Here is a 12,943-nt window from a genome sequence, read left to right as displayed (position 1 = left end):
CAATCTTCTTCCTGACCTCTCCGCCCCCATCCCAGTCTGACCTATCACCCTCACCTTGACCTCTTTCCACCTATCGCATTTCTGACGCCCCTCCCCCAAGTCCCTCCTCCCTACCTTTTATCTTAGCTTGCTGGACACACTTTCCTCATTCCTGAAGAAGGGCTTATGGCCGAAACGTCGATTCTCCTGTTCCCTGGATGCTGCCTGACCTGCTGCGCTTTTCCAGCAACACATTTTCAGCTCTGATCTCCAGCATCACTTTCTCCACAAACATTGGATAACACCACATAACACCACAAAGCAGGTACATTGGAATTCTACCCCCTGCAAGTTCCCCTCCACCCTGATTTGAAAATATCTCACAGTTCCTTCAGTATTGGTACGTCAAAATCTGGAATCACTCCCGAACCATTGTGTATGCACCACAAAATGGATTGCAGCAGTTCAAGAAGGCAGCTTCCCACCACTTCCTCAAGGGCAATGAATGCTGGCTTATGCAGTAACACCTGCATCAAGAATGATGGGCATGACTTTACGGGACTTCAGGCAATTGTTGAACTAAGCAATCTTTCAATGTATAATTTTTCAAAATATAGAATATTTGAGGCATTTTCTTTTGGTAATATTTCTGGACAGAGGTAAAAGGAAAAATGAGGAAGGCATATCAAGCCTAAAATTTCAGCAGCGGGCTAAAGTGATTCAAGCTAGTAAGATATTGAAATGATGGGATTTGAAAGCCCAGAGGATTCGTAACTGGGTAACTTGTATGGATCCTGTTCTATCTAGAGTAGAATATAAAGCTCTGGAATGAAATCTCGGCTTGCATTTTTCTCTTTATTCTTTCATGCAATGTGGCTGTCTCTGGGAAGCCAGCATTTTTTGCTCACCCTTCATTGCCCTTGAACTTCCTTGGCCATTTCATAGGATAGTTGAGAGTCAATCACACGTTTTGGGTCTGGAGTCACACTAAGGTCATACCAGCCAAGAGCATGAATGAACTAGTTGAGTTGTTAACAGTAGATCACGGTCTCTATTTATGGTACCAGCCTTTAGATCCAGATCTCAATTAATTGAATTCAAATTGCACCAGTTTTCCCAGAGCACTGTTCTGGACCTCAGGATTCCTAGTCCAATGATATTATCATGACACCATTGTCTTCCCCTCGTCTTGTCAGTATTTTGAAAAGTCATAGTATTGGGAGGTAAAAGTGTCTCAGTTCTAGTCATCTCTTAATTTTGTCCCCGGCCATATTACCTTGTTTCTTTGGATGAAATTCCATCTCCCCTGTTGATCTGTTTTGATTTTGAGGATTTGATATTCCAGATTTAAGGCAAAATGTGGAATCTGTAATTTTACTTTTCTGCTTAAAACAATTGTTCTAGTTTGTAAGTTGTGTGACAAGGCTGCTCCTTTAACAAGGTTATGCTGTCCTTGGCATTTTTTCCGCAGAGTTTATAAAGGACACAGACTCCGAAAAGTCAGGGGTTGAAGGGTTTTAGGGCCAATTTGTTTATAGCTAACGGATGCTGCTTCAGGCAGGTGGTTTAAAAACATTTGTACAATGAAAGGGGAGTGGTCAGTTCTCCATGCTCAGCTTTTTTCTGGTGGTTTGGGTTTTAAGTGGTGTGGGAAAAAAGCTGCTGGACGCAAAGAAGCAGGTCCAGGTTGGTACTCTCTCTCTGACTTCTGTCCTGCAAGACCTGTGTTTGATTTTGCCTTTTGTGCCAAGGGGTATTTCTGGGGATTGCTGCAAGTATTTGGAACAGCATCATTAAGTTTGGATGATCTGTTGGGTTTTTGGAGAGGTTAAGTTATTCGGTATTCTGTCTTTGTGTTTCATTCAGTAATCTTGTAAATAAATTCTGTTCTGTTTAAAACTAAGTGGTGTGACCGGCAGCATTTCTCCTGGAATATCTGTGTTACACTTGCTTAAAACAACTAACAAAGTTAGGGTCTGGGCTACCTTTGTGAAATGTTTTGAGGGTCTGTCCTGGTCCATAACACTTGTCATTGTAATGCAGTTAAGATGTAGTTTCTGCTACCAAAGATAAAAACAAATCTCAATTTCTTTTTGCCCTCTTAGGAAAGAGTAACACTGTCTGACATTTCAAACTTCTTGGCATTTATTCGAACTGAAGAGGCTTTATCTCGGGGTACTAAATTGTGGATGGAGGTAGGAGAAAAACATCTGATGTGGAGTTGATATGTCTGATTATATCTGAAGTTTTATAATTGATTTTGGTGCTTTATATATTTTAATTTTCTTCAGAGAGAGGGGAATTTGTACTTGCTCTGAATGTTTAAATTTTTTAATATAGTATTTATCATAAAATGCACTGGTACTTATTAATATGGTTAGGTACATCTTGGGAATTGCATACTGATTGGGGTTCAAGGTATTTTGATGACATGACATGTAGTTTAGCTGACTGAGAGCCAGGTTTTCTTGCATTCAAGTCTGAAACAACTAGTGCGCTAATTTCACCTTTCCTAACTTAGTCTTGCATTTCTAGTTATGATGCAGACTGCTGAGCATTAGAGGTGGCCATGTTAATTGTCAGTACATAGACTGAACCATTAGAGACAGAATCGATCATTAAATTGTATGGATAGAGAATTGGCTAATGGATAGGAAACAGTGAGTGGGATATGGTTTTTTCGGGGACTTGGGACATTACTCAGATCAGGGCTAGGACCGCAACTATTGATAACATATGTTTATAAATTGGAGGAAGGAAACAAAGGCACTGTACCCAAAATGTTCAGATGACTCAAAGATATGTGGAAAGGCAGGTCGAGTGGGATACAAACAGTTTGCAAAGAGATATTCATAGGCTAAGAAAGTGAGCAGAAAATTGGCATACGGGGTATAATGTGGGAAAACGTGAAGGTCGTTTTGGAAGGGAGAACAAAAGAGTATCATTTCAATGGAGAAAAACTGCAGAAAACTGCAACACAAAGGAACTTGGAGGTACTCTGTGTGAAACATAACACTAGCACACAAATGCTATTGAGGAGTCAATAATACAATCCCAATAAGGTGATCGTCCCTCTTCTATTTATCAGTTCCACTCACATACAATTGCCTTATATATTTTTCTTTTAAAATATGACCCAAAGTGAGACTGAAGTACTTTAAGGCGTTTTTTTTAAGTGAGCTGGTTTTACAAAATACTGGATGGACTGAATATTTGATGCTGCCCCTGAGATCAAACTGTCAGCTGTTATATGATACCAGGTAAAATTCATCGATTTAGCTGTCAAAACTATGGAGATCTTCCTGTATTACAGCTACAAAGATAAATTATCTGCAAACTCTCCCTTTTTATCTCCTCTGTCTTTTATCTTGCTGTCAATGATATCCTGTTTGAATAGCTGGTGTATCAGATGATTCTAAGGTCAGAACATGAGCAATGCAAGCTGCATGTGTTTTCAACTAAAGCGCCATTTGGAGGTAGTAAGGGTTTTTCCAGATGCTTTTGGCCCATTCTGTGGTTTTGTAATGCAGGACCATGGAATGTCATTTACTTATTTAATTTATGGATAAAAGGGTTAACTGCTCACAAATATGTAGCATCTTCTGTGAATTTGAATTTCATGGAGTAATAGCAAATTGGACTAAGTGCAAAGGATAAAACTAATATTTTTAAACCTTCAAATTCTCACTTCTGTTGTCAAGTTGCAGATTTATCTGAACTGATTGAGAGACTTGTGCTGAATTGTTTGCATCTTTAATTAATTGAACAGATTTGACAAAACTTTCATTAAAAAGAAATTTTTGGCACAGGGTTTTCTTCTGAAATTTTGCAAATAAATATTAAACTAGAGGATTGTAAAATTGTGATTTAACAGTGGTAAAGGAGAAATCGAACTTAATTTTGGGTACTTACATTATAGATTGTGTGGGTGAGAAGAATAATATACCACTGGTTCAAAGGCCAGTAACTAAATTTGCTTAAATTTAGTTCTGTGGTTAACAAGATGGTTAGATTGTTTTTGTTGTTTATGTATTTTGTATTTCTATTCTATAAAATATGCTACATGTGTTACGCAGTGGGGTTGTGCCTCAAGTGGAAATGTTCCCACCTCTGAGTGTGACAATGCTGCTCCTTTAACAAGGTAATGTTGTCCTTGGCTTTTTTTTCAGAGAGGTAATTAAAGTAGCGATTCTAAAAGGTTTAGGTTTGAAGGGTTTTAGAGCCAATCTGATTTTCACTAACAGATGCTGCCTCAGGCAAAAGCATTTCAAGATTAAAAAAATACTTGTACAATGAAAGGGGAGTGGCCATTTCTCCCAGCTCAGCTTTACTCTGGTTTCGTTTGGGTTTTAAGTGGGGGGAAAAAGCTGCTGGATTCAAAGAAGCAGGCCCACATTGGTACTCTCTCTTTGACTTCTATCCTGTAAGACCCTGTTTGATTTTACCTTTTGCGCCAAGGGGTGTTTCTTGGGATTGTTGCAAGTATTTGGAACAACATCATTAGATTGGGATGATCTGTTGGGTTTTCAGAGCGGTTGTTATTTCGTAGTTTATTCTTCTTTTTGCAATATCTATGCTACACCTGCTCAAAACAAAGTTAGGGTATGGACTACTTTCTTGAAATGTTTTGAGGGGGCCTCGCCTGGTCCATAATACTGAGCCAGAATTTCAAATCCCACTCCAGATGTTCATAGCCAAAGAAAGTATGCTCACTGAACAGGTTGAGCATCAACCTGTAAATTCTTCTAGTACAAGCTAATGACAGCAATAATAGCAATAGAGATTCCTGGTTAGCCATGTGATAGAAAAAAAACTTGAGTCTCCTACCATTACCACCCATAGCTCCAGGCCACAGCATGAATGTTAAAGTGTTTCTCACAGCAACAGCTCTTTGAAGAGTGGATTTGTACTGGCTGGAGAACTGGTGTGGTTCAGATTGGTACCAGCACTAGGTTTGATTCCCATTCCAGCTGGGATGGATTTGAGACTGCTTTCTTGGTCTATGCTTGATAGAGATTGTGGGGCTGTGGATCAAACTGTCTTTGGGCAGAGAATTTGAGAATGAAATGTTAGTCTAAAATCACCTATTTGGAAATACACCACTGAGATGAAAAATATAATGAAACATTAACACAAACATTTGTTATTTATGAGGACATGTAGTTTCAGACGTATGCTTCTGCATGTTGGATTGTGTAGGAAAAGCAGCTCATCCTTTTAATGGCATGATTTCAGGTGGTCACCGGTATAAAAGTATGTTTTTGTTTGGATTTGTAAAGTCCGTAGGTGTCACTATATTTCTCAGTTAACTCCCAAGTCTGCAGCACTGCATTGATGAAAAGAAAGATCCAACTTACTTGGATAATTTCCCAATCTTGATCAAGAATTGCATATTCAGGTCAGTAGGCAAGTTTCATGTGTGGTCTGTCCCAAGTTCTCCTAAGAGTCCCAAACCCTGCAAAATAAAGCTGCTCTGTTCTTGTAGTTTATTTAATCTAGGAAATTAATGTGTGATCTGATTATGGGTTCTCCTAGATGATTGAAGGATTTGATATTTTAGCTACAGATAATTATGGACTAGGCCAGACCTCCTTAAAACATTTCAAGAAAGTAGCCCAGACCCTAACTTTGCTAGTTGTTTATGCAGGTGCATTGTGGATATTCCAGGAGTGATGCAGCTGGTCAAACCACTTAGTTTCAAACAAAACAGAATTTATTTACAAGATTACTGAATGAAACACAAACAAAATAGAACAGAATACCGAATAACTTATCCTATCAGAAAACCTAACAGACTATCCCAATTTAATGATGCTGTTCCAAATACATGCAACAATTCCCATAAACACTCCTTGACAAAAGGAAAAATCAAACACAGGATCTTAGAGGAGAGATGTCAGAGAGAGAGAGAGGATCAGCATGGACCTGCTTCAAAACTGACTGCTTTCAGTGAACAGCGAGACTGCTAAAATGAAACCAAACCAGAGAAAAACTGGACTGGGAGAACTGGCCATGCCCCTTTCATTGTACAAGTAGTTTTTTAAAAAAACTTGAAAAGATTTTGCCTGAGGCAGTATATGTTAGCTATAATCAAATTGGCCCTAAAACCATTCAAACCTGAACATTTTGGAGTCAATGTCTTTACAACCTTCTGAAAAATAAACCAAGGGCAACCTAACCTTGTTAAAGGAGCAGCATCATCACAAGATACAATGTTTCTTCCAAGTGGTGAATCCTGAGCAGGAAGATAAAACCTCAATATTACGGTCATTTAGAGGTGATGTCAGGAAACATTTCTTTACACAAAGGATTTTGAACATGTAGAACTTTCTCAAAAACATGCAACTGCACGATTAATTTGAAATATTATAACTGAGATTAGCAGCATTTTGTTAGACAGGGTTGCAGAACTAGCATAGGTACGTGGAGTTAAGACATATGGCAAAACAAGCGCATGGGGTTGATGGCCTACTTCTGTTCCAATATTCTTTTTAATATTGGTCCGTGGTACTACAGCCAACCTCCAGAGCTGTTGGTTCAATGTTTGAGTGGAAGCAGAAAAATAACGATGGCCATTGCTTTGTTAATTGGGAGCAGGAGCTATGATTAACTTCTGACTTCTTCCGTGAGGGTAACAGCAGTGAGATGCTGATGTCCAAGAAAGTTTGGAGCAACATAATTAATGGCATAAGGCACTTGGTCCATTTCGTTTGCAGATTCACACAAACTTGCTACCAGTAAGGTGAGTCTGTGTTTAACAATCCAGTCATACCATTTTGTTCCTGCTGGTGGTGCTGCTGGTCTGCTGATCATAATTATGCTCAGTGACACCATCGGCAGGAACTGGAAGGCACTGCAGCTCTGGAATACGATGCCTATAATTCTCTACTCATCCCCCTCCCCCCAGAAAAAATTCTAAGTGCATTGTATTGATGCAAAATGGAGTATAATGGACAATATTTTATACGAGTTTATAATTTCTATTTTGTTCAGTACTTTAGTCACATTCTCAAATTGCCTCAAAGAAACAACTGTATTTAGATTTAGATTACTTAGTGTGGAAACAGGCCCTTTGGCCCAACAAGTCCACACCGACCCTCCAAAGAGCAACCCTACACTTACCCCTTCACCTAACACTGCAAGCAATTTAGCATGGCCAATTCATCTAATCTGCATATCTTTGGTTGTGCCCTATTAGTGGCACAGTGGTTAGCACTGCTGCCTCACAGCACCTGGGACCCGGGTTCAATTCCAGTCTCGAGCGACTGTCTGTGTGGAATTTGCATGTTCTCCCTGTGTCTGCATGGGTTTCCTCCGGGTGCTCCACTTTCCTCCCACAGTGCAATGATGTGCAGGTTAGGTAAATTGGCCATGCTAAATTGGTAACAGCATTCAGGGATGTGTAGGTTAGGTGCATTAGTCAGGGGAAATGTAGAGTAATAGGGCAGTGGAATGGATCTGGGTGGGTTACTCTTTGGAGGGTCGGTGTGGCCTTGTTGGACCAAATGGCCTGTTTCCACACTGTAGAGATTCTATGTATTGGTTATTTGATCACCATAAATTTACGACCCAAAAAAGACTTGCTTTTACATTGTGCATTTCTCAACCACAGGATATCTGAAGCACTTTGCAATTCATATAGTAATGTTGGAGTGTGCAACAAGATCAAACAGGCAGCAATGTGATATTTAAACCATAAGATATAATTGTAGTATTAGGCCACTCTGCCTATGGAGTCTGCTCCACCATTTGATCATGGCCGATATTTATCTGAAGATCATTCTCCTGCCTTCTCCCCTGGATGCCCTCACCAATCGAGAATCTATCTGTCTCTGTCTTAAATACACTCAATGACTCTGCCATAGGCCATTGCAGAGGCCATGAGTTTCACAGGTTAACCACCTTCTGACTGAAGAAATCCTGCTCGTCTCCGTTCTAAGGGATTATTCCTTCAATCTGAGGCTGTGTCCTCTGGTCCTAGTCTCTCCTACTAGTTGAAACATCTTATCCATGCCCATTCTATCCGGCCCTCTCAGTATTCTGTTAAGGTCTGCCTTCAATCTTCTAAACTACAGAGACATTCCTGATGAAGAGCTTATGGTCGAAACATTGACTCTCCTGCAGCTTGGATGCTGCCTGACTGGTTGTGCTTTTCCAGAATCACACTTTTTGACTCTGATCTCCAGCACTCACTCTCCCCTATTGATCCAGAGTCCTCAATTGCACCTAATATGACAAACCCTTCATCCTGAATCATTGCTGTAAACCTCCTCTGGATCTCCTCCAAGGCCAGCACATCTTTTCTGAGATACAGGGCCACACTGCACACAGTATTCCAAATGCAGTCTGACCAGACTCCTTGTTCAGCCTCAGCAGGAGATCTCTGCTTTTGTATTCTAGTCCTTTTGAAATGCATGCTAACATTGCATTTGCCTTACTGTCAATGAACTTGCATATTAGAGAATCCTGAACTAGGATTCTGAAGCCTTTCTCTGTTTAGAAAATAATTGATTTCTGTGATGTGCATTGAGAAATAAACATTGGCTAGGACATAAGTAATAACTCCTCTGGTCCTACTCAAAAAATGCCATCAGATATTTTGCATCTGACTGGGAGAACAGCCAGGACTTTGGTTTAATGCCTCATTGGAAAGATGTTATCTCTGACATTGCAGTACTTGCTCAGTTGTGTTTAATAATATTGGCTTCTTTTGAAATTTTAAAATTTAAGAAATGGCACTAAAAATTTTACATTTTTGATCAAATATTATTGGGGAATTTCTTTGACCCGCTCTCACCAGTCATGTGAATGTGCTCCTGTGAAGAGTCTTAGTATGTTTTTACTGTCGAAAACCTGCCATGTTTATACAAGTTGTAGATTAATTGATTAAAATTAGTCAATAATCCAATGTTATTTTCTCATTTAACGACAATGACAGTGGAATGTGAACCAGATGAATTGGACTTTTTTTTCATTTAAGCAGTTGCTGTATTCCTATTATTCTGTAAAGTGCATTGCTGCTTGAGGCTAAGCAAGGTCTTGGTTTGATGTTTCATACCAGGAGCTATTTATCCAACAATGTAGAATTCCTCTAATGTGGGTGTAGTCTGTATGAGATTGTGTTTAAGACTCTGGAATAGGATTTGAGCCTATGATCTTCTAATGAGGAAGGCATAATGTCTACAACTACTAGCTGAAACAAAAGGACTTTTCTTTGGACCAAGCAGAGTATAGACAATTTTTCCTGACATCAGTGGTTTGGAAAATTTTTAAACCTGTTAAAGAACTGGTAACATGTTAGTTAAAAAATCACTCTGATTATGCAGGATCAACACAGTATTGTCAAGGGGACGTGATGTTTTGACAAATTTCTTCACTTTTTTTGAGGATATCACTAGCAAGGTAGAAATGAGGTAATCTGAGAATGCAGCATATTTTGGATTTTTGGAAGGCAGTAAATAAAGTGACGAAAGATTGTTGCTCAAGATTAGGGTTTCTGATTTCGGGTGAATATATTAACATGGATGTCAGTTTGCTCGCTGAGCTGTAAGGTTCATTTTCAAATGCTTCATAACCACACTAGGTAACATCATCAGTGAGCCTCTGGTAAAGCGCCGGTGTTACAGCCCGCTTTCTGGCAGGCAGAAAACTAGTCACCAGGAGAAATGAACATCAACTAGCCACAAAAAGACATGACCCACTGTCACTAGTATCCTTACATACAGATGAGGAAGGATACCCACTTTGACTGGGACAACACATCCATCCAAGGACAAGCCAAACAGGGACATGCACAAGAATTCCTAGAAGCATGGTATTCCAACTGGAACTCTATCAACAAACCACATTGATTTGCATCCCATCTATCACCATTTGAGAAAAAGAACAGGAAATGACATCACAGAAAATGACATCACCAACCTAAGGAAACCTAAACACACAAATAGGAAGCAGGCCATAACACCAGAGCGTCACCAGAGGCTCACTGATGATATTACCGAGTATGGTGACGAAACATCTGAAAACGAACCTTCCAGCTCAGCAAGCAAACCTACATCCAGAACCTCAACCTGAGCTACAAATCTTCTTCAAACTCGTGAATATTAACATGGATTTGAAATTGGTTAATGTACAGAATATAGAGAAGGGATGAGGAAGACATTTTTTGGGATGGCAATATCTACAGAGACATAAGTGACAGTGTTTGAGTTTTAAATTTTATAGTCTATGTTAAAGACTTGGATGAAGGGACTGAGTGTCATGTTTCTAAGTTTTCTGATAATGCACAGATGAGAAAGGATCCTGAGAAGGATGCAGAGAGGTTGCCAAGTAATACAAGCTAATTTAACTGATTTAAGCAAAAGGTTGTCAGATAGCCTGTAATGTGGTGAGGTTTGAAACTATTCATTTTCATTTGACAGTATAACTAGGAGCTCAGACCTTGGGTTAGCATTTTCTTCTCGCAATTTTCTGCTGTTTATCTCACCACCTTTCCTGTTAGTTAACGAGGAATGATAGTCGCTCAGAACATTCCAGCACTGTTGTTCTTGGCTGAACCTAAAAGATGCGCAGCACAACCTCATGCATTCTGGGTTGTGCAGCCCAGATCTGCATCACCTGACATCCACACCTTTTATGGTCCAGTCGAGAAGGAACCAAACCTGTTTTGTTCTTCACTAACTCTGGGTGGAAACAACGGACTGTTTCAAATGTACCTTTGAACTTGACTAAGTAATTTCTTAATGTATTATTAATGATACATTACAATCATTTGTCACAATTTAACCTAATTTCTTGGTTCTTGTGGATTTTTATTTCAGTTATGCGAATGGTTACATAATAATGACAGAAATTTCAGGCCTGAAGAAGGTGCTGCTGAACTGCATCTTGAAAGATCTGCCTTAAGTTTCTATGTTCAGAATCTAGTGGAACAGTACCTGAAGGTTCCAGTGACTGAAGGTAAAAGGCTTACTTTGAGTTGTTTTGTCATTTGTATTTTGTATTGAGTTCTGTACTATACATCAGTCACCAATTGAGAGGGTTGCCTATGAATGGACCGTAGAAAGAAGAATAGACCATTTGATCCTTGAGCCGCCTTCCCTATTGAATGACACTACGGTTGATCTGTATCCTAACAGAGTAGAACTATGTTAGGTACATAATCTTTTTATACTTCTATCTAGTCAAAAAAAAGTTATTGGTCTCAGATTTAAAATTGAATTCATATTGACAGACTGATTTTTGTGGGAGATGTTTCACACTTCTGCTTCCTGCCCCCTTTTGTGTAAGAAGTTAGAAGTAAGAATGGCTGGCCTTGACATCTGACTGAGGATGGTAACAAAAGTCTTGGAGAGTTGGAGGCACTAAGAGAAATAGTTGTAAGATCTGTCATTTCAGTCTGAGGGCACCACTGCAAGATATCAGGTGATATCCAAGGCCCCAGCATCTTCAACTGCCTAATCAATAAGCTTTCCTCCAGTAAAAAGCCAGAGTGTGCAATCATCAGCACCGTTCATAATTTGTCAGGTACTGAAGCAGTCTGTGTCTTAATGGATCAAGACATTCAGGCTTAGGCTGAGAAATGTTGCTAATGTTTACATGTCACAAGTGTCAGGCATTGACAATCTTTGAAAGAGAATTTAAGCATTCCATGGCATTACCAGTGCCTGAGTCCTGTAGAAGATAACTGGACAAGCTATACAAATGTAAAAAGAGCACTTTGGAGACTGAGAATTATGTGGCAAGTAATTCATCTCATGTCTCCCCAGCGACTGTCACTATCTACAAGGCACAAACCATTAGTGTAATGACAACTCTCCACTTGCTTGGATGAGAGCAAACCCAATTGCATGCTTAAGCTCAATGCCACCTAGGACAAAACTGCCCACTTGATTGGCACCCCATTCAGTTTAAACATTCACTTCCTCCACCACTGTCTCAGTGACAGTCATATGTATTGTCTACAACATGCGCTGCAATAACTTGCCAAGGCTCTTTCACAGTGCTTTCTGAGCATATGACCTCTACTGCTTGGAGGGACAAGGGCAGCAGATGTGTAGAGACATCATGTGCAATGTTCTCTTCCAAACCTCAGACTATCCTGATCTGGAATTGTATCACCATTATTTCACTACAGAGTCAAAACCTTGGAGTTCATTTCCTACTAGTACTGTAGATGTTCATACAACCCAACAAAATGCAGTGGATCAAGAAAGAAGATCTTCATCACCTTCTCCAGGACAATTAGTGATGGTTAGAGACAGTGAACAAATGAAACAAAATGCTAAAAGGGGAGAAGAAGTTGAAGTTTTCATTTTATATTCATCAAAACTATGATGCCAGAAACACTTAGAAAAAGAGACATTATTGTGTAATGAGCGTGTGCGATTGGCTGGGCCATTATTGGAATGGAGATGCAGTCAAGATGTTTAGCTGTCAATCTTAATTCTGAAACAAAATTTTTAAATTTGAGTCTGGACTTATTGGCATTGAGAAGGATGAGAGGACATCTGATTGAAACTTAGAGAATACTGAGAGGCCTGGATAGACTCAATGTAGAAAAGATGTTTCCACTAGTAGGAGAGACCAGGACCCAAGGGCATAGCCTCAGAGTGAAGGCACGATCCTTGAGAACTGAGATGAGGAGGAATCTTTTTCAGTGAGGGGGTGGTTAATCTGGGGAACCCATTGTTGCAGAAGACTGTGGAGGCCAAGTATTTGAGACAGAGGTAGTTGAGGTTCTCAGCTAGTAAGAGGATCAAGTGTTACATGGAGCAGGTAGGAGAAATGGAGTTGAGGAATGTAGCTGGCATGATTGAATGGTGGAGTAGATCCAATGGTCTAATTCTGCTTCTATTCCTTATGGTTGAAATTGTGAGTTGAGAGTGTGGTGCTGGAAAAGCGCAGCAGGTGAGGCAGCATCGAGGAGCAGGAGAGTCAATGTTCCGGGCATAAGCCCTTCATC

The 12,943-nt window shown here is 39.8% G+C and overlaps 1 protein-coding gene across 4 annotated transcripts in view; it reads left to right on the top strand.

Annotated features, from left to right (window-relative positions):
• tarbp1 (TAR (HIV-1) RNA binding protein 1) overlaps positions 1-12,943 on the top strand; it is a 176,091-nt gene that overhangs the window by 34,480 nt on the left and 128,668 nt on the right. For all 4 annotated transcript variants that reach the window (XM_043695407.1, XM_043695409.1, XM_043695410.1 and 1 more), the window contains exons 9-10: positions 2,085-2,174; positions 10,800-10,938. In XM_043695407.1, coding sequence (XP_043551342.1) covers positions 2,085-2,174; positions 10,800-10,938 — 229 coding nt within the window. The remainder of the gene's footprint in view (positions 1-2,084; positions 2,175-10,799; positions 10,939-12,943) is intronic.

The sequence above is a fragment of the Chiloscyllium plagiosum genome, chromosome 9 (genome assembly GCF_004010195.1).
Source record: "Chiloscyllium plagiosum isolate BGI_BamShark_2017 chromosome 9, ASM401019v2, whole genome shotgun sequence".
NCBI classification, from domain to species: Eukaryota; Metazoa; Chordata; class Chondrichthyes; order Orectolobiformes; family Hemiscylliidae; genus Chiloscyllium; species Chiloscyllium plagiosum.
The sequence above is the reverse complement of the archived record's forward strand: the minus strand, read 5'-3'. Positions and strand labels throughout refer to the sequence as shown.